The 22,658-nt window shown below is 37.9% G+C and overlaps 1 protein-coding gene across 2 annotated transcripts in view; it reads right to left on the reverse strand.

Moving 5' to 3' along the window:
* LOC106674127 (furin-like protease 2) overlaps positions 1 to 22,658 on the reverse strand; it is a 230,590-nt gene that overhangs the window by 19,640 nt on the left and 188,292 nt on the right. For both annotated transcript variants that reach the window (XM_024226046.1, XM_024226047.1), the window contains exons 4-5: positions 17,639 to 17,827; positions 10,284 to 10,418 (exon numbers count right to left, since the gene is read on the reverse strand). In XM_024226046.1, the coding sequence (XP_024081814.1) occupies positions 10,284 to 10,418; positions 17,639 to 17,827 (324 nt within the window). The remainder of the gene's footprint in view (positions 1 to 10,283; positions 10,419 to 17,638; positions 17,828 to 22,658) is intronic.

The following is a 22,658-nucleotide window of genomic DNA, read 5'->3' on the forward strand; positions in this document are numbered from 1 at the left end:
AAACGGTGTCTGTTTCATACGTGCTCGAGTGGGTGTTATTGAAGAGGCTACGCTCTGCTAAGCCGGCTCAGCCCTTTTTTCAATGATCCTGACAATCGCTAAGCCGCCTTTCGCATTAAGTCGACCATCCTGTTACGGCGATTCTGCGTCTGTAGTTTTGGTCGACTTACCCTAAACAAGTTCCATGTGGAAAGTGTATCGGCCATGCATGACTGGCCACAATGAAAATTAATTAAGCGAATAATAAAAAAATTCAATGAAAATACAATGTTTTACGTGATATTTTTTTATAGATCTTTTAATCGGGCTTAAAAGTACTGGCTGAATAAACTGCCAAGGTTTTAAGTCGTATTTGCTCATAAGAAGTTTCAGTCCCGAAAGCAATAACAATATCTTTTGATCCTTTTAAGTAGGATCTTTGTTTAAGGCTAAGACTCCCTCGAGCCAAAACCTCTGAGGACTAGAGCGCAAACGTTTGTGCTTTTCCTTTTATTGGCGTGCTTTGCCACGGAGAATACGTAATCTTTGAGATAAAGCAATATTTTGGATACTTTTCCCGGACAATCTAGGTATTTAAATAAGTCAGTTTTCATTTGCCAAGAAACGTTCGCCAGCTCTTTTCTGTAAGAAACGTCAGGATTTTCCCTCATGGAAGACCAGCTCGTTATAACAGGGCTGGTAAATCTAGTGACTAAACAAAACACATCACCTAAAGAAGTCAAAGCAATGACATACGAGGCAAAAATAACCCTTGGTTCATTAAAACGGGTACCCACATGGCTCTGCAGTTGCTGCCAGGGTGAAGAGAATAAAAGTAATTTATTAGCAAGAATGGAGTGGGTTCAACCCCGCCCCGAGGAATATCGAGTATTCTGGCGTGAGTGTGTAAATCCTTGAGAGAAAAAGTAATTTATTAGCGAGAATGGAGTGGGTTCAACCCCGCCCCGAGGAATACCGAGAACTCTGGGGGAGCGAATGTGTACCAGACTTCTATAATATTGCATCCGGTGTTGTGTTTATGTTGATTTTCTGGAGTGAATGTAATTTATTAGCGTGAAAGGAAGGGGTCATTCAACGCCGCCGAGAGGGCTATCGAATACTCTGGGGTGAATGTATGAATTCTTGAAAGTAAACGAAGTTCGACCACTGTGGAATATCGAGTATGTTAGGCTGGTGAATGTGACCAGACTTCTATGTCTGTATCCGATGTTCTGTTCTGTAATTGATAACCTAGGTACAAACGAGAGGCTTGCATTTTAGGATATCGACATAATATACTTATAAAAGCAGAAATACAATCACCAGATAGGGACGCTCGAATGGCGGCAGTTTAAAACTAAATACGCGTGAATATTAGAAAAAGAAGGAAAACACCCAACCTTCCACTTTATACATAAAACAAAATATGCATAATTAATTCAGGTTTATAATCTAAAATATTTATTGATTACTGCACATCTAGTTATTTTTATTAATAAACAAAAAAAGGCTCTTTTTCATAGCTGTTTTCTTTTGTGAAGGAATTACACGATTTAACTTTTTGTTTTAGTCGATTTACCGCTTGAAAGAGTTTGTGCGAATTACACGCCATCAGTTTGATCAGTGCTGATTACCTCTGTTTCCCTTTGGCCAGATGGCTATCCGTTTAATGTTTAAACCAGTACCATTCTCGGGCGTCTGTTTTACAGAATGGATCATTGGATTTTCCCTTTGTTATCTCTCGGCTTGGCGTTTATCATTAAACTTGCCATCAATGAATGTGTCGACCCAGAGGAGAAATTCCAAACGAATTATCTCGGTTATTTTGAACAAAGTGTAAGAGGTATTCTTCTACGTCTTATACAGGGATAACGGATCAAAGATTTGGTGTTTTTATTTGCGAGTAACGAAGTCGATAGCGACTTGAAAAAATCTAATTTCCCAAGTGGAAACCGTTTGAAAATTAGCCACCCTTCACGCCCTCCGGATCGGCCCTTATATTCGCCTCTACCGTTTTATTTATCCTAATCCTCGGACAAACAAACCTCCTCGACCTAATACCACAGTTTTTTTTTCCACCGGCGAAAATTTATTATACGACCGGTTTACTGTTTGCTTACCGGATGGATATGAATCACACGGTAAACTTGTCGCTTCAAAATTACTGAGGTTTGTTGGCCAAATGGTGTTTAGACGGAGCAAACAAGCACACAATGGCAAGAGATGTTAAAGCATAAACGCAAGGTGAAAGCTTAAATATTTGAAAACTGTCTCGAGAAGATCACTCATTTCAGGATGACCTTTAAACAACATAAATTTTTACAGGTTCATAGAGATTAGACGAACCGTTATTTATCACTGTGGTAGATCATAGGAATTCAAAGTCAAAATCGACGCATATCTCTATTTTGTTTTGCTAGGCACTCAGTTTGGTTTATTTTTGAGACTTTTTCAATAATTGGTAATTTACTGTGCCCAGTGATTGAGTTAAAATAACCCCTTTTCACTCGATTCTGAGTCAGTGATTCAACTCTTTTTCCTGTCAAAGGGGAGTTCATAATTTCCCCCATTCCCCCGTTTTATTTTTCGGACGGCACCGGCGCCAATAATAAAACCGTTTGATTAAATCCACCTATCTCAGATAGGACTCAATAGGATTAGCCGGCCGAGGATGAAAATGGCTCAAGTCAATATTGCCTTGTTTTCCCTCCGGCCGAACTCCTGAAGGTCTTTCGACGGGGTTGCCTTCACGCCATAATTCAATCCCCTTCTAATAACGCCGCTGACAAATTACTGCGCACACCAATTCCCCCGTCGCGTTCCATTGGAAATTGGACACTTTCCCAAAAGCTGCATACACAAGTAATTGCGTACGTGTTTTAACAAAAGCGGCCGCCGCATCGCACTGGGAAAGTGCAAAGCTGGTTGACAAATTGGTAATCACTTTCACTATCACGTACAGCACATTAATAAATAAATAAAAAATAAATGAATAATCCCAAAAAATTAAATGTTTCAAGAATCGCTGTATCATAGGAGTTTCATAGATATATAGTTAAAGAGCTTAAAGCAGAAAGATAAAGAGATAGATAGATAGCTAGAGTGTGTGAGAGAGAGAGAGAGAGAGAGAGAGAGAGAGAGAGAGAGAGAGAGAGAGAGAGAGAGAGAGNGAGAGCACGACATAAAGATAAAGAGAGAGAGGGGGGAGCGTCATAAAGATAAAGTGATAGATAGGTAGAGAGTGAGTGAGTGAGTGAGTGTGAGTGAGAGTGAGGGAGAGAAAGAGAAAAAGAGAGAGAGAGAGAGAGAGAGAGAGAGAGAGAGAGCACGACATAAAGATAAAGAGAGAGAGGGGGGAGCGTCATAAAGATAAAGTGATAGATAGGTAGAGAGTGAGTGAGTGTGAGAGTGAGAGGGAGGGAGAGAAAGAGAAAAAGAGAGAGAGAGAGAGAGAGAGAGAGAGAGAGAGAGAGAGAGAGAGCAGACAAGAAAACAAATGGAAAAAGTACTAAACTAAACAGAAAAGACAAGAATAAAAGGGCAAACGTGTATGACAATGCTAATTAAGAAAGCACCATGCGACAGAATAGGGGTTTCATCGAGAGATAATTTTAACAATTAACGACGGACAAAATAGAATACTTTTGCTACATAACTTGATTATTTTTAATGTTTACCGTGTCGTTCATGGTTTAAAAAAAATGCCCAGAATAGAGTATAAATGTGACAAAATGGCATAAGAGGCGAGAAGGTCACAGTTTTCGCCAATTAGTGAAAGCACTTTGCCGATAGAAACCGTGACGAAATCTTACCCCTTTTTGCTAAGGGTAAAACAAAACTGAATTAGCGATCCTGTCGATAGAACTTTGTTTGAAAACAGTTCGTTAAAACTTGTACCGGTTTTATCGTCCGGCGAGAGGTCATTTTCCCCTGTTCCACGACGAAACTTTCGGAGGATAGTTTTTAATCGGTTTTATTTAAGTGAATTTCGAACCGAGAGGATTGTCTGATTTGCCAGTAGCCACCAAGGCAAATAAAGTAATGAAATCTAACTTGTTTCCTCTTGCAGATTTAAAATATGCGGGATTTAAGAAAAATCAATCGTGATGTGTAGGAACCGGATAGTAGATACGACATATGGAAAGTACACTTCTAAAATGAACTCTCCTTAAAAGAGACCACACTGACAATAATCAACATGAGATTATCGTATAGACAAGCACGAAAAGCAATATAAAGTAAACAATATTACACCCAAATCTGGGAAAACATAGTTTTATAACATCTTGGGTACCAGGGCACAAAGGCGTTTTGGGTAATGAACCAACAGGCAAACAGCCCAGAGGAGGTTCTAAGACAAGTTACAGACCCAGAACCTATAATTGGAATAACAGGTTCAAATATAAGATCCTCATCTCGCAATGAGCCCGCACGGCTGAACCAAACAGCTAACCTTTATAACCTTCTTCTTCTAATAGGAAGAATCGAACGATTTGAACTGAAATAAGTTACTAGGTTGCACAATAACAACCACCATTGAAGATGGCCAAGTGCAGAAGGAAGATCTTAAATGTTCAAACTACAGGGTCATCATCCCAAATTTTCACCTGCTATGGCCAGGCCAAGCTCTACTAATGATTTGCCTGGAAGCTTTCCATTTATTTGGTGAAGTCCTCAGGTGAAGTAAAAGGAAGAGTAGCTTTCCTAGGTTCCAGTGCAGTTGCCTTAGGATATTCTGTCACTCCTCTAGACATACACGACAGTGGTCATATGTTGTCCCATTTCAGACTTCAATTTGTCATAGTTAAAAATATTTTACGAGATTTCTTGTGGTCTGCAAGATGATTTGCCTGTAGTTTAGTCGTTTCCGATCATCTTCAGTGGTTTGACAAATGTTATATGAATTTTTATGCGTTTGTGACTGATGATATTCATATATTATCTGAAATAACCCTGACACACAAAACCGAGTAGGCGGAATAGGATGATAAATTTTCAGGAATAATTAACAGGCAGATTGAGTGCCTAATAATAGGCGCATAACCCCTTAGAGATCAATTGGTCATAGCCAAAATATTTTGCGGACTTGAAACCTCGTTATGTCGGCGGAATGATGTGTCTTCCCGAATATTTTGAATAATTGACAGGCAGACCAGGATGATTGGAAATAGCAAATTACAGTTTCATCACCCCTCGGATCCCATTAGTAATTTACAAAATATTTTGCGAGAGGTGAGGCCTGCGAGGTGATGTACCATAGAATGGTCCTTTCCTATAGTCTCGGATTCTCGCTGTTTTGGTCTAACAGGCAGATCAGGAAGATCAGAATTGACCAAATTACAGGCCTCAAGTAACATTAGTCATATCCAAAATATTTTAGGAGATAACCTCTTTAGGTCTGCGGGGTGATATGCTTTAGAATGGTCATTTCCTGTCACCTTGTATTCTCGCAGTTTTGTTCTAACATGAGCATCAAGAAGATGAGAATTGAACAAACTTCAACCAGGCCTATCACCCCTGAGATCACAGTAGTCATAGCCAAAATATTTTGGGAGAAAACCTCTTTAGGTCTGCGAGGTGATGTGCCTTAGAATGGTCGTTTCCTACAGTCTTGGATTCTCGCTGTTTTGGTCTAATAGGCAGATCAGGAAGATCAGAATTGACCAAATTACAAGCCTCAGGTAACATTAGCCATAGCCAAAATATTTTAGGAGATAACCTCTTTAGGTTAGCGGGGTGATGTGCTTTAGAATGGTCGTTTCCTGTCATCTTGTATTCTGGCAGTTTTATTCTAACATGGACATCAAGAAGATCAGAATTGACCAAACTTCTGATGGTTGATGACCAGGCCTATCACCCCTGAGATCACATTAGTCATAGCCAAAATATTTGGGAGATAACCTCTTTAGGTCTGCGAGGTGATGTGCCTTAGAATGGTCGTTTCCTACAGTCTTGGATTCTCGCATTTTTGGTCTAATAGGCAGATCAGGAAGATCAGAACTGACCAAACTACAACCAGGCCTATCACCGCTGAGATCACATTAGTCATAGCCAAAATATTTTGGGAGATAACCTCTTTAGGCCTGCGAGGTGTTGTGCCTTAGAATGGTCGTTCCCTGTCGTGTCGAATTCTCGCTGTTTTGGTCAAATAGGCAGATCAGGAAGATCAGAATTGACCAAACTACCGGCCCATCATCCCTCATGTCACATCAGTCATAGCCAAAATAATTTGGGATTTTGAGAGAACCTCTTAGGTCTGCATGATGATGTGCATATAGATTGATCTTTTCCGTTCATCTTGGTTCCTCGCTGATATGGTCTAACCGACAAGCAGGCCAGGATGATCGAAAAGACTAAACTACATGCTTTTCACTCCTCACACCGAAATGAATCAAAGACAAAATATTTTGGATGGACTCTTGATCTCTACAGAGTACAACAAACAGGCAGAAATAAATTGTTTGAAAAGACCACACTATAAATAAACTTTATAAGGTTAAATGCCGTATAAATGGAAATGAGATCATGTTCTCCAGCTTTATTGATCACGGCATCTACGAGGAAAAAATAATACAAGTCGGTACGCATTTTAGGGCCGTCGTAACCGTTCATCGTGTCATGAAATAACAAGAACAATATGGAACGGACCGCCAAGGGAGCATTCATCAGTGAGGCGTGTTCCCCTTAATGGCAGCCGTGTCGCCACATTGCCAATATCATAAAAGGGAATTTCAATTTTCGACCCCGACGTGTAACATTGTCGGACTGCGACACCCTTTTCATACTTTATGAATTATAAAGAAAAAGAATTTATGAGATTTTTTATATGAGGAAACAATCCCAAGGAGGCGTTATTACAATTACTTTGAAATTTTCATTAGGGTGTCCGGGATTTTTTTTTTAACCAAGTTGATTATTCCCCTTAAGCTGTCTTCTGAAATCCAGATTGAAGCAATCGGGCATGATGTTTCCGCAGGATTGAAACAATCTGCTTGGTCTTGCATAAAATTTAATTTAAAAAAAATCGTTTTCACTCTACTGGTACTTTGAAAATCGAAATACAAGCAATAGAAGAAAATTTGTGCCAAATCGTTATAAATTGTTGAATGGATCTTAAGTATTTGATTAAAATCAAATCTGGCTAAAAAATATTATTTTCATCGTTTCGGATCATCCAGGTCCGCCTATCTTCGCTATTCTGCCACCGCGTTTAGCCACACTTCAGCAATCAAAAGAAAAATTATTTATGAACCTCTAGTGTGATTCTGTTTAAGAAATTCCATTCGAAAAACATCAATATTCCGACTATGAAAATCGACCAGGTATGAAAATTCAGGACAAAGGTTTATATATATTTTACGTCAAAAATTATATAAGAATTACAATAAACAAGGAAGAGTCGACCTATCACTCAAAAAAGATGTCACTGCAAATATGAACTTTTCGAAGCTCTTATTTTCTTCGATCAAACAGCCATACTAGACTTAATTAATTTCATAAAGCTTTATCTGTCAGCCAGTTGTTGAACATATGCTGTTTGATCCTCTATTATTATTCTTCTCTGTACAATTGTTTGTACAGTTCGAGCGAGTTGAAATACTTTAGTGTCGTTACCGCTAAACAGTCAACATCTGTCGAAAACTAAAAATTATTTTTATAAAAGGATCGGTCTAGTCTAAGCCTTGGCAGAGTTAACAATTCGGCTTCTCATTCAACTAGAATCGAAGACCTTTTAATAAAATCAAAAAGGGAGTGCTTAGGTCAACAGACCTGTAAGTAATATAAGAATCTTCTCCTCTTTAGTAGGGATGAGCATCGATAAAAAAACAATGTCACCGTCGTTGAAACTTCGGAACCTAACCATCGATGGTTTTTTGAGTACTCAAAATATGCATACATTATTTTTATAGGCCACTTTAGAAACATAAGCTAATTTTTCAAATTTCGCCATTCTTTCATAACCCTTGGTTACAAGGTTGGTGTCCGGGCGCAAAATAACGGTGCATCCCTGAGGGCGTGGTAACCTCTCTAAAGCACAAGCTGTAATCGTGTCGGCTCGGGTCGGCGGGTGCCTTATCAGAGGCACACGAGTGTTAGGGCACCAGATCCTGTCTGCATAGACGGGGGAGGGTGCATAACCATCTGTACTACGGGGTAACAGAAATGTTCCAAGGTTCACCCCTGTTACACTGGGAATGGACTCGTAATGGTTCGTGGTGACGCACCAGGCGGGAACTTAGAGAACAGGCAGTCTTCTATCTGTGACCTTCGCACGAAACTTGCATATGACCATCGTTATACACCTGGCCTCACGGGACGGCAACGTATAAGCGTTGAGGACGCTATGGTTACGCTGAATAGTCCCTCGATTCGGGTAGTGAATCGGTTGCTCTTATTCGAGTATGCTTCGCACGCAGGTGTAGGCTGAGCTCGATTGGCAGCTTTTACCGTAGGCGGTCTCCTCTAGGGGGGTTAGCAATTCCATTTTAAACGAAACCGCGGCCGGGGCGGATCCAGTAGTTTCTACGCTACGGAAGCCCTAATACTCTGGGAGATAGAGTCCCCTTCTCTATCTAGGGAGTGCGCGGGAGACCGAGCTGATGTATTTCGCGCCTTTTGCGCGCGGCATACGGTCTTATGTTCAATGCGGTTCAATGGCCCGTCAGGATACCTATTAGAAGGCTGATTGGCCCTTTGAGAAGACACCTCTTCGTAATGGGCATTTTACCAGACTCCTTCTGCCGTTTTTGTGAAATAAAACGGCACTACCTCGCAGAATGTGATAGGAATGTCAGGCATAGATTCGAAACTTTTGAAGGAGAGGACATCACCAAATCACTCCCCGAGATAAAATGGTCCAAAATCTTGAGATTTGTGAACAAGTCCAAGAGGTTTATGCAGGACACGTGAACCGACCAAATCCCGGACCCTTTAGGGATGGGGTACGAGTCTACCCAGGCATTTAACCCCTCGGGTCTTGGTCGCCCGCCCTGCGTAATATATATGTTCAATGTAGACCGGGCCACTAGGACTCGACAAGCAGGGAGCGAAGTTGTCTTGGCCCTTCGGAGCTGAGCCCCCTCTACACCAATGCTGCGGCAGTAACACCATCCTGTCGTATGCGGAGGTTCGTCAGCTCTCATCTTGAGAATGAAAACATCTAGTAAGGCCGAATAGGCTAGATGCGGACGTTAAAGATCCTCATTGTCCTTTTAAGGACGACCGAATATAGGGAAAGGAATGTACTCCTATCCCATGCATGTGCTTTCTTAAGTGGCATTGCCCTATCAGGAGTCCAACTAGAATCCCGTGTCGGTTGCGGTTGCCTTCCAGTAATTCCTTTGTAACTTTGTAAGTTTTGCGAATGGCCCTTGTATGAATCTCTTCGCGTGTGTCATGCCTGTGGTATTGTCCCACCAAGTTTTGGTCTCATTAAGGATCCATTTTAAGATGTATCCTCTCTTGTGGCAGGATGCTAAGCCATAGTAGGGTTCAGGACTTAGAGATTCCATGTTGGCACCTCTTTGGCCAACCTGTCAATACAGCTTATAAAACAATCATTACATTACATACATCACACAATTTCTACATAGTCTAAATCCCCAACGATATATCTCTCTTTTTTCCTAATAATCCTGTCTATAATAATCCTGAAAAGCTAACTAGGCCCGCACCTCAAACCATTACCCCTTTTTACCATTGTCGGTCCCTTTTAACTAAAAAAAGCCGACTCCTCATAAAAAAATGAATTTCTATCCCTACTTCCTAACCCACTCCTTCAAAATCAAACATATATAAACATAAAAAACATTAATATCTCACTAAAGTTCCTAACACACCAGTGGCACATCTACATAGAATACACACGCTTTAAGTGAGTACAAATGCTTTGATTAAACCTAAAATTTCTATATTGTGTACATCATTGAATAAATTCATTTTCTCATCTTACATGTATTTGTATAATTTAAACAATGTTTATAAATCCCAGGGCCTGAAGATGATTTCAATAAAGATCGAAACGTTGGCAAGATAAAGAAAATGTTTTTCTAAACCTACATCACACAAGATCGCTCACTATCTCTAAATAATCATAAAGCATAAATTTCAAACTTTAGATTAAAAATTATTTGTACAGTTAGCTTAAAAACCGTAAAAACTGTGCTATAAGGAAAAATAAACGAACGCATGACAAAATATTATCCAAATCACAAGTCATATAAGAAAACCTTGATAAATTATTAAAACCTTCACAACAGACATTTACAAAAAAAGTTGACAAAATGTTGGATAAAACTACTTACGTAATTTTGGGCAAGGTCAGGGTGGTTGATCTGGATACCATCGTCCAGGATGGAGACGACGACACCCTTCCCAGAGTAGCCCTTCTGCCAAGCTGCCTTCACGTTCATGTCGAAGCCTCCTCGAGCTCCCCCGTTCTGGAAAATAAAGACAATTAAAATAGTCTAAACAAAATATATCAACATAAAATTTAACTTAAATTTTTGTTAAACTTGTTTGTGCCATGTCAAATCCTTTAAATTCTGGCCCTAAGCGAACAATAAATTTTTTTCTGGTTTACACTACGGGTCAAAGTTTGTTTTTCCAAGCTTTGTAACGTTAATTGAATCCGTTCAGTTATTTTTTAATCATTATTCTTTATTTTCTTTTTATTGTGTTTTTCTACCTGGTCGATACCCTTATTGACAAACCAAATTACTGCTTGATTTAACTTCATACAATCTCTTATCAACGATTTCTAATTTGTCATTTTTATGCAATAGCATGGTATCATTTAAAGCATATCATAATTGTGGAAATGAGCTCTAGTCTATTTTTTGTAGTAGGTCAACAGTTTTAATTTCATACTCTGGCACATAAGTGCTGTGCAAATATTTGATGTACTCTGTCAACAAATTAACCGGCTTGTTTTTAAATCGTTATCAGTGGATTTGATTTAGGAGGAAAAATATTCCATACGTCACAAGGTGAAGAAACATGATTGTCAAATCGAAGAGGATTTCATTTTGAAAAGAGTGCCCTTTTAAATTTTCTTTTCTTTAAAGAAAGAATTCCCAGGATGGCGGAGGAGACTCTGAGGAACTATTCTAACTAGGCGTTATTGTCTTTTTTCAACTTAATCCAACGTTTAGAAGACTAGACCGCATCTCACGATTTCTAAATAAATATCGATTAACGGTCACTAATCACCACACACACGTTTAGAAGAAAATGGACATTTATTGGTCTCACTTTTCACTAAGGATGAAGTGATAATAGCAACTAATTCACTAGATTTAGTGGTCCGCTTGACCAATTAATATATTTCAATAAGTTAAGGTTTTAAGTTGAGAAAAAAAAGGCAGTGTCATGAGCGGGATTCGAACCAATGACCTTCGGCTTGATACGCCGCTACTCTACCACTTGAGCTATCGTGACTTCGATCCCCTCGGGCACTAACTTCCCATTTCAACCGCACCATTTGAACTTTCCCTCCTTTTTGCCATTTTTCAATTTCATTTGTCATTTTTTGCTCGTGACACTGACATTTTTAATTTCAACTTAAAACCTTAATTAATTGAATAGAAAAGAATTTTTTATGACATAGTATGTTCCCATGTTGGCAATATTCCTGATCAGCATAGACCACCAGAGGCTTTATGACAATGGATATTCTAAACTTAAGAATGAATTCCTTTTCCGTTAATAACAATATAAAAACAATCATTGCGTTATTTTAACTAGTACAATCTGCAAACATAATTTTCAACTATTTTAATCAAAAACCATAATTTCCCTCAGCTTGAAACATCCAGGATCATGAATTTAAAAAATTCTGAATTAAAAAACTCACTTATTAAACCCAAAATCTGTGGTCCTGATGACCGGGATCGTAAATGTGTAAAAAACATACATACAACAAAGACATAAATATGTGATATTACACCAGGTAAACCTCGTTTGGGTTTAATAATACAGGCAAATTTTTCCACTGTCGGTCTACATTAGGTGAAGTCCTAGTTAAAAGGTTGGACATAAAAGGGGTATATCATTTGAGGACTGTCTAAAAATTATTTTCTGAATCCACTAGTTTTCGTGGTCCGCTTGGCCATTAATATATTTCAATTAATTAAGATTTTTAGTTGAGATAAACGAAGTGACGATAGCTCAAGTGGTAGAGCAGCGGCGTATCTAACCGAAGATCATGGGTTCGAATCTCGCTCGTGACACTGATTTTTTTATCTCAACTAAAAACCTTAATTAATTGAAATTATTTTCTGAGTTGTTTCTTTTAAAGGTTCGGAGATGGGCAAAATAGGATAATCAATGTGCGTTCTTCAAGCTAGTTTCCGTTAACTTCTTTACGTCTTTAACGATCGATAACGTTAAAGTTAAAAATGCAACAAAAGCGGCGAAAGGCGTTTGATTGTGTGGATAGAAATTAGTTGTACTGTAAATTGTATTCTTTAAAGATATCCCATAAATTCATGAGAGCCATCCAAGGTCTTTATTCTCTAACGCTACCAAACGTTTCGTTTCATACGGGGTGAAGCAGAGGTGTGTTCTGTCACCGATTCTCTTTTCCCTTTTACTTAATGATTTACATGATTTCCTCGGGGGCGGAATGATGGGGCTAAACTTGCAATAGAAGATTAACGAAGTGGAGAAGTTTTGTGTCATATGGAGTCTACAAATTAATCTGTGAAAATCCAAGATTACAGTGTTTAAAAAGGGAGAATTGGGAAGAAGAAAAAAATGGACATTGGGGGGCGAAAGACACATGTGGTTAACACTTATAAACATTGGTGACACTTCACAACTCAGTTTTAGAAATTATCTAAAGGAAAAATTAAATATTGCCAAGTTTCATGTCTACATATGAGAATTTTAATAAAAAACGTTACGTCTCTTTATCTGGTAAGTACACACGAGTTGAATTTCTCTGAAATATATTTATATATCGTAAATAGCAGTCATGAAGAGCAGTCGCGAGGGCTATTTTATGTTATGGAGCACAGTTGTAGTGAGTACATAATTTTGAAGAATTTCATAAGTTAAATGTATTCCTTATCAAAAAATTATCCACCCTGCCAAGAAATACACCTTGAGACTGTAATCGATTCGATATATCTTTACACCCTGAGTACTCACATTCAGTAAATTAAAAAAGTACTAGCTCTGGAGGAGTTCTGTTTCCCACGAATCCTAGCAAAAGAAATAATCTGAGTGGGATTTGTTATTCCGTCGGCAACAGTACCGAGGGATCAACCGAAGAACTCTTGTCAAAAATAAAAAATAAATTGCCTTCGGAATTTTTGACAAAAGCACGATTATCTCAGTTTCGGCAATGCTACAAATCTTTGGGCCTGAATTTCGAGAACGGCCGTTACCTTAATGATAGCGATTACCTTCATTTTATGCAAATGTTAATGAAAGTCAGAAGGGACTTCTGAATTTGAATTTTCAAGTTAGCCGAACGACCGACCGAAAGTTGTCTATGCTCTCTAAGCAACGAAGGGTCAAAAGAAGATATTCACTTCATTCTGACAGAATTCAGTTGTAGTAACTAGGAAAAATTAAACTGAGCGGGGATGAATGTATGGATGTGCTTACTGGAAGATAATTGAAATCCCATTACAGCTATGCATCCGAAGTAGTCGAATACAACAAATTTTTGATTGAATTTTTAATTTGCTTTAAGCTTTAATGTGCTGTAGCCCGTACTTAATTTTTATTTCTTTGTAGTTATTGGAATGGTGCCCCTATATTCATGGTTAAATAAGAATATAATACTGTTTTTTTGTTTTTTTTTTTTTTAAATATTTTGTCTAAAGTAGTACAATCCAAGCTATGGAACTCCATAATAGAGAAACTTCTTTTATGTGAAAGTGTTTGTTTTCCATAGGGTTTTTATTTGGAAACCATTCATTTTTCAAGATTATTTTCGCGACGAGTGTCCGAATCCGTAGAAACTCCATAAGTGTACAAATTTGTTAAAAAAATTATACAGTTTTTTTAAGCTGGTTGAACAATTTTTTTGCGTCATCGATTTCGCGTTATCGAAGAATGAGCATAATGGTGGATTAAGATAGGAATGATTATTGATGAACTGATTCGGTAAATGTACGTAGGGTTAGGTTTGGTTATGGCTGGAAGCTAGTTACGTAGAGTTAGGGTTAGGTTAGGGTAAGAAACGTATTACGTTAAGTCAGGTGGAGTTCAGAATATTCTCTCTCCAGGTTTTGATGCTTATATGGATGAATTTCCGAATCCGTGGAAGCTCCATAAAATGTACAAGTTTTTTTTCAAATTTAACATGGGTACATTTTTAATCTAGATATAATTTATTTTGCGTCACTATTTTCGCGTTACCGAGGAGTAGAGGTTAGGTTAGTTTAGGCTTCGCGGCATTTTGGGTAATCTAAGATGGAAGTTTAGGGTTATTAGCCGGCTAGGTTAGCTCATGTAGTGTTAGGTTAGGTTAGTTAGGATGAGTGTTACTGACGGGTTGGTGTAGATAGAGTTGAAAACCGGAACGGGTTAGTAGAGTTATGAGGTCAATATTGGTCTGGGGTAATCAATATTTTTCACGATGCTGAGAAAATATGGCAGTTTTTGTGATTTTTTAACTATTGGGTTTTAACCAGCCCAAATGAATTTTGTGTGGTGTTTAGTGATCGCTAATTGATGATTATTTAGAGGTCGTGAGATGCGGTCTGGTGTGACGTAGGTTTTAGGAAAACATTTTCTCTATCGTGCCAACGTTTCGACCTTGATTGAGATCATCTTCAGGGCTGTTTTCCGTCCGACTGACAATAATACACATCTACACGGAAAACCGATACTTTGAGCCCTGAAGATGATCTCAATAAACGTCGAAACATTGGCACGATAGAGAAAATGTTTTTCTAAAACGTACGTCACACCAGACCCTATCTCACGGTCTCCAAATAATCATTATTTTTAAATTAAATTAAATTTTTTATGTAGTTATATGCTAGCTATGTACTAATTTTTTTCTGTAAATAAACACATTTATTTCATTATTATTCATTCATACATTCACTTTTGCGGTACAACAAATTGCCAAAAACGTAGATTCACCAGACAATGATTAAGAACAAGACCTGGGTACCATCGTAGATACTAACAGTAGATCTAGTAAACCAAGGACGAAGATTACAAAGAATGCAGACAGGACACTGCATTGGAGAAATAGAACAAACTACTTTTGTTTGGATACCAGAGTAACGAAGTGGCAAGTTCTTGGGTCAATCCTGTACCAGGACAGAGGCACGCGAAAAAGTTCATAACGCACATCGCAGATGCTATCGGCAGAACTATCAAATCCAAGAACAGGGCTAGAGTGATGGTAAGACTGATGATTGAACGCTGCAGACTCCGGAGACATATGAGTAAGAGCAGCAGAACAGAGAAGCACGGCTGTACCAGGTAATAGAAAACCCAGTGGAACAGTTCGAAATGTAAAGCTGAGACGCCTATTGCTGAAGAGTAAAAGCCAAAGGGTGAAAGATTGTCTTAGCTAAATGGTGGCAGTTTTATTTTGAACATGTGGTATATCACCCAGGTACAAGGTCCATCAGGACATCGGAAAATTGTTTCCGTTTCATTTTATGTTTTATACTTTTATTCAAAGCATTGAGAATTTTGTCAATTACAAAATCGAAAGTTTGGGTGCGCAAATTTGCGCATATTTTGCAAACATCGGCCAAATACGGGAAGAGAGAGGGGCACCCAGGCGTCTTTTCCGACAAAATGTGAGGGAATTCGAGCGGAACCGCTTCAGAATATAAAAACGAGCCTGGTCGGAGATCGATGGACTTTACGTGTCCAAAAGAGGGCATCTCTTTGGCTGAACGCGAAGAGTCACGAGACCCATGTCGTGCTCGTGCACGGACATCTGATCGTTCTGAAAAGGCCTTGGGCGAATTTTAAAAATGTCACCGTGAATTCACAATAACCTTCTTCTATAAACGAATCGGCTATCAATAAAGTTACCAAACGGTTTTCTCACAAGTCGAAGAAGAACCTATAAATGATGGTTTTCTTAGTTAAAGAAGGAATTGATTATTACTGTATTAAGAAAACATTAGCATAATTTAATTTAAACTAGTTTTCTATGTTGCATCTGACTGAAATGGTACAGAATGATTAAAGGAAAGGTCAAATGAACATCCCTAAAATAAGAGGATAAAACAACACCAGTCTTCAGAGGGTAAATTAAAAACAAAAAAACCACTTGACATAGTTAAAATGTAACATAATCAATTTAATATGACCCATTTCGTCTCCTCTTTTTTTCCCTTTTCCCTGGTAATTTCATTATACTTTCTTCCCTAAACCTTGTAACCCCACCCCCCATTGAAAGATGAGCACATAATCTTGGTTTTATCAGTCGTTCGGCCAGGTCGAAATATTGACCCCCTGCCATATTTCATTGACTGTTGAGTCGCGTCGTTAAATCTTTGGAGAAGGGCAGACATTCGAGAGGATTATCCTTTATACTCAATTGCCGCCTTTGGCTCTTCCATTTGGCACTGGAATTTCACGTCCGAAGGAAGGAAAAAGTTTATAAAAAAAAAGGTCAGCCCTTTCAATCCCACAAGGAGCACAGATTAACTTTTTAGGAAGCTGTCCCTCTTTAAGAGTTGTTAAGGTTTCTTTTTCCCTCTGGATATCTTTGTCGCACGTTAGTGTAAAAGTGGAATTTTTCTTTCCTGTAAATGTTTTTTTTCTCGTTTCGATGGGTTCTAAAATTTTGAGACGTTAAGCCTTTTGATTTACTGAATATCTGTTATAGGTCTAGCATAAGGGACCAATATTGGTCTATTATGCATATCCACTATCGCCTAGAACTTCCGTTAAGCTGGGTCCAGAGCTTTGTTAACCTTTCACGCCCTTCAGGACCTCAGGACCTGGGAACTACTAATAAGGTTGAACCAAAGGACGTCTGTGGTATATTAATTTTGGGAAGGAATCCAAGGTGTAAGTACAAAGAACATCGCGGATTCTTCACATGTAACAGTGACATCCATCGTTATCTGGGTATGGATTTACTGAATATCTGTTTTAGTTGTAGCATTAGGGACCAATATTGGTCTATTATGCATATCCACTATTGCCTAGAGCTTCCGTTAACCTGGGCCCAGAGCGTTGGTACCCTTTCACGCCCATCAGGACTTCAGGACCTGGGAACTACTAATAAGGTAGAACCAAAGGACATCCTTGGTATACCAATTTGGTAATGATTCCAAGGTGTGAGTACAAAGAACATCGTGGATTCTTCACATGTAACAGTGACATCCATCGTTATCTGGGTATGGATTTACTGAATATCTGTTTTAGGTCTATCATTGAAGCAATGACATCCATCGTTATCTGGGTATGGATGGGTATGCGTAGTATGATTAAGCTAAAGCCAAAGACCAAAGACTACCATTGAACTCTTTGGCATTACTTTAACAGTAAACTCAATGTGATAATAAGCAGACTAGTTCAAATTTACTAACCGAAAAACCACTCCAAGATCATATAAACTTCGATGTCCGTGATAATTCTTTTTTGAGGACTCAAGATGACCAACCCTTTAGTAATGACCGAGAGTTTTAGAGTACGGAATTTGGCATAGTTCACTCACCAGGTACCATTCTTCTTTGTAGAGAGGGTCTGTGAAATAGACGCCGTTTTTGGCGACTCTCGAGTTCTCCCTGGGTTTGAAGTAGTTCTGAGGGAATTCCTGATACAGCCTGGCGAAGTCCTCGGCCGAACCCGAGTAAAAGTCCCTCTTGGGCCTCTTCTTTTCGTGTTGCTGTTGGACCCATAGAACCTAGACGAAAAAAAAAGAAGAAAAATATATTAAATTGTATAAACTAAAACATTTCTACATTGAGAAAAAAATCTAAAAATTTCAAAAGAGGAATCAACCCGAAAACAGCTTATTTAATCCTCGTATTATTGGAGGTAAGCAAATAAATAAAAGTTTTAATTTTAAGGCTTAAATACTAGTTTCGATACGACCTTGAGCTTACATAAGCTTTTTTTTAATTCTTTCGTTTCACGATGCGTACTTAATAATGTGGTAAAGAATTCTTACCCAGTAATTAATGTCGGTAACTTTACAGGATTGTCGAGTTGTAAGCAAACCTGTTTCAATTTATTAAAAAAAAAAACTTTTCTCTTTCACTTTTAAGTAGATAAAGTTTATTTCAGTAAAGTAATGCTTGTGGGAATCAAGTGTTTAAAAAAAATATTTTGTGCCCAACCAACCCAGCATGGACGTTCTTCGCTTAAAACTTTTCATATACTTACTTTCAAGAGCTTTTACTTCTTTGAGAGGTTTCAGTTCTTCTTGTAAATTAGGCTATTTATTGTTTTTCCTTTTTAACGAAAAGCACATTTGCGTTATTTTTTGGATTAGTTTTAAATTGATCTTAATTCTTAAGTAAATTCCAACGCAAGGTTTCTTTTCGTAGAAAAATTCTTTTCGATCAATTTCCGAGCTATAATCGTAGGCTGGATTATGAATTTCGTTCCTGCCGGAGGAAACTTTATCCAGGGGGGGTTCCTTTCCCCGGCTCCCGGGATAAAATTAAATCCTCCGTGTAATCGGGGGATCCCCGCGACACAAAAACCAATCCCGATACTTGGTGGATTATGAATATTTAAAAGATTAATGAATCACAAAAGCCTGTCCTTTGAAAAATAGTTTTTGCCCGGTTTGAATAAACACAGTTTTAATACAAGTATATGTTTATGAACTTATATTCATTTAGCCGGGCTGTTTATAGTACATTAAGCACAAATGGATGAATTGGATCGAAACTTTGTAACGGCCAATTATAATTTTACCATTTTTTCTGCCATTTTGTATTTGTACCAATACCATAATATACCAATTAATATACTACAATTAATTAAGGTTTTTAGTTGAGATAATAATAAAATAATTATTGAAGAATTGAAGAGAGAATAAGAATTGAAATAATTATTTTATTTCATTCAAAAGGTGGTGCGGTTGAGATTGGAAGTTGGTGTCCGAGTGGATCGAGGTCACGATAGCTCAAGGGGTAGAGCAGCGGCGTATCGAGCCGAATATCGTGGGTTCGAATCCCGCTCGTGCCATTGACTTTTTTATCTCAACTAAAACTTTAATTAATTGTAGTATATTAATTGGTCAAGCGGACCACGAAATTAGTGAATTTAATGATTAAAAATGAAGTATACTTCACTAAAGCTCTCCGTGGCCATTTCATTTGTCGTCGAGAATTCAACCCGATTACACGACATTTGAAAAATGGCAAAAAGGAAGGAAAATTCAAAAGGTGCGGTTGAGATGGGAAGTTGGTGTCCGAGTGGATCGAGGTCAAGATAGCTCAAGTGGTAGAGCAGCGGCGTATCAAGTCGAAGATCGTGGGTTCGAATCCCGCTCGTGCCATTGACTTTTTTATCTCAACTAAAAATCTTAATTAATTGTAGTATAAAACAAATAAGTTTCATTGAATATGATTGTCTAAAATCCGATACAAAGAATATAAGAAGCCTTTTCCCAATATTCTTACATTTCGAATGACTTTTTAACCATTCCGGATACATTCCTGCAGGAAACGTGTTTGAAAAGCGGTTTTTTCCTTGTATTCGAAGAATATTTACTAACGGAGAAAGTATGCTTGTTTATTCCGGTTCTACTACAAATCGGAATATTTTTTGTCAAACTTCTACATTTTTACGAATTTCTTAGTAAATATTCCGGCCGTTATTCAGGCAGAACTGTCCTAATAAGTACTTTTCCTCTATTATTGAGACAACTTACAAACACACAAATGTATGTTTACTGTACGTGTTTGCCTTAAAAAGTTTGTACAAAGTTTTTCAAGCATTCTGGGGCTTCGTTTGTGAAGAAATGTCTCAAAAGTAATTTTCCCTGCGGTTTAAAGTATAATAAAAACCTTGGTTCCTTTTAACTTCCTTCTTCCCCTTGGTTTTTCTTTAAAGATCTTTAGGTAAAATCTAAATTCTAGTGTTTAACGGAATTTTTTTCAGAATCCTGGCCATTATTCATCAGAAATGAGACAATTTGTTTTTCATGTTATCTTTAGTACTTATAATAGGCTATAATTGTTGATGTTGCCCCTATCAGGAGGGTGAGCTAATCGCGAGAGCCAAGATGAACTCTGTTTACCTTGAATATTGCCGACTGTTTAATAAGTATTGCCGATTACCACTGCAAACAATTCACGCAGGTATTTACATCAAGGGTTAATTATTAACCAATTATTGGATTCTGAAATGTGACGTCATTAAAACGAAACCTTCCGGAGGATCAATTTCAAACGTGATCGGATCTAAATATACGGTGATCAAGATTATAATGACACTCCGGGGAAAAAAGAGTCGTATTACCCTCGGTTTTCCGCGGATTGAGGAAATAAGGTCGAAAAATAAAACCATAAAATCCACGTTTTATGAAGTGAAAAATTAAGATTTAGGCGCCTTCTCATGCTAAACCTGCACAACCGAGCGGTTCTTACGTTTAGAAGAGCACGACGCCCTATTTTTCGGCAGTAAAATTTCCTTCCTCTTATTATATTCAATGATAAAAATAATAAAAGAATAATAAACTCGTTCAGTATGTCTAAGTCGTTGTATGTTAATCGAGAAAAAACTTGTAGTAATAAATTTTGGAACATACAACAAGCATTCATCAATTTCAATTAAATTACTATAGTAAACACTACCCACAATCTCGGATCGCGTGCAATGTACATAAAAATGCAGCATATCACCCCCAAGGGTCATTTGTAACCCACAAAACGGCGATAATTTTTAGCGGACTTAGACGAAATAACGACTAACTATAGATTTAAGATAAAAAGACCCTTTATGCTTTTGTCCTCAGCAGCAACCGCAGACATGAGAACATATCTTGTTTCACTGTCCTAACCACGAAGCTGCGAGAGCAGGAATGCTTAGTTAAGTGTCAAATGAGGAAAGGCATTTGGCCCATCGAGCACAGTCTGATGACATTAAGGCCAATTTGATTATTTGGCGACGAATTTCGATTTAAATTTATTAAATTAGCAAAATAAAATGCACTTATCATTTGTCTTATAAATTCAGTTCAAAATTATTATTATTAATAATTAAATCCATTATATTTCGTGGTCCGATTCACCAAAAAACTTCTTTCAATAAATTAATCATTTTATGCAAGGAATTGGTCGAAAAGAAAAAGTTAGTTTAACGAGCGGGTTTCGAACCCACGACCTTCGGCTCAATATGCAGCTGCTCTAACCACGATTGCCCATGTGGTTAGAGCAGCGGCGATTTGAGCCGAAGGCCGTGGGATCGAATCCCGCTCGTGACACTTTTTCATCTCGACCAAGACCTTACATAAAAAGATTAATTAATTGAAAGAAGTTAATAATAATTATACACTGGCAGGCAAATATTATCTTTTTAATTTTCAGGATAAAAGAAAATTCTGCCCTTAATTTGTCTCATTGTTTTTGCCAGTAAATATTAGTTTATGCTATGTTTTAAATTGAGAATATCAATTAGAGGAAAACACACTTATTCCTAAATCCAAAACAAGGATTAAGGAATATTTCAATGTTTACTTTTTACGGAATTTAAAATGTTTATTCAGTCTTATTTGAATTCTGAAGGAATAAACTTTTTTCTTATCTTTCTTTTCTTAATTTCAAATTTTAAACTTAAAAATGACCCTTAGTGCTGAGGATGTTGCGCGAGGTGTGGTACTGTTTGATGATGGACGTTCCATCAAGTATGCGGCTATTACCGTCGAAGTTTCCTACGAAACTCTGCAAGACATCGCTAGACGTGTTCGAGAAACTGGGTCCTCCCATAAAAGGCCCGGTTTTGGACGCCCTAGGATAACAGAACCACAGGATAACCGTTTTTGACTTTGTGAATTTTTCGAAAGCGGCACCTTACTGTTGTTCAAGCGATTCATCAGCTCCAGGAAGTTCGAGGTGTCCAAATTTCTGGTCGCTCTGCTTGAAGAAGATTAAATCAGTAAGGACTGATGGCTTTTCGCCCCGTAAGAGGACCAGGATTGAATCTAGAAAGGACTCTTCGTGAAGAATGGGCTAACATTCAGCATAGCGACATTTCCAAACTGGTAGAAAGTATGCCGAGGCGTCTTCGAGATGTAATTAAGGCAGAGGAGAAAATACGCGATATTGAAATGTTAATTAAAAATATAAAACATAATTAAAATAATTTTTTCTGTCTTTTTATAATTTTTATATTTTTTTTCACTTTTTGTAGCAATTTATGTTTTTTCCTTTTTTAGAGAAAGACTCAATTATTAAACGTTAAAAACGTGAAACTTCGATTAATATATAAAAATATAAGCAAATCAGGTTACATTACAAGGGGCGAAATTTTTTGCCTATCAGTGTAGTTTAATAATAAACCTGACAGATCTGTCGGACCAGGACGCAGTGGGGAGAGAAACCGACCAGTGCTGGAACTCTCTTTTATTTAATTGGGTCGGTTAAATTTAATTGGGTGGGTTAAGATAGAAGGTCACGAGGCCATCGTCGTTTTAAACGGCGGGGAGGATTGTAAGGGTGAGACGTTGAGGAAACAGTTAGGGTGGAGGAATAGTTTAGAGTGGAAATTGAAGAAGCATC

Source organism: Cimex lectularius, unplaced genomic scaffold (assembly GCF_000648675.2).
Source record: "Cimex lectularius strain Harlan isolate CLEC.00 unplaced genomic scaffold, Clec_2.1 scaffold110, whole genome shotgun sequence".
NCBI lineage: Eukaryota > Metazoa > Arthropoda > Insecta > Hemiptera > Cimicidae > Cimex > Cimex lectularius.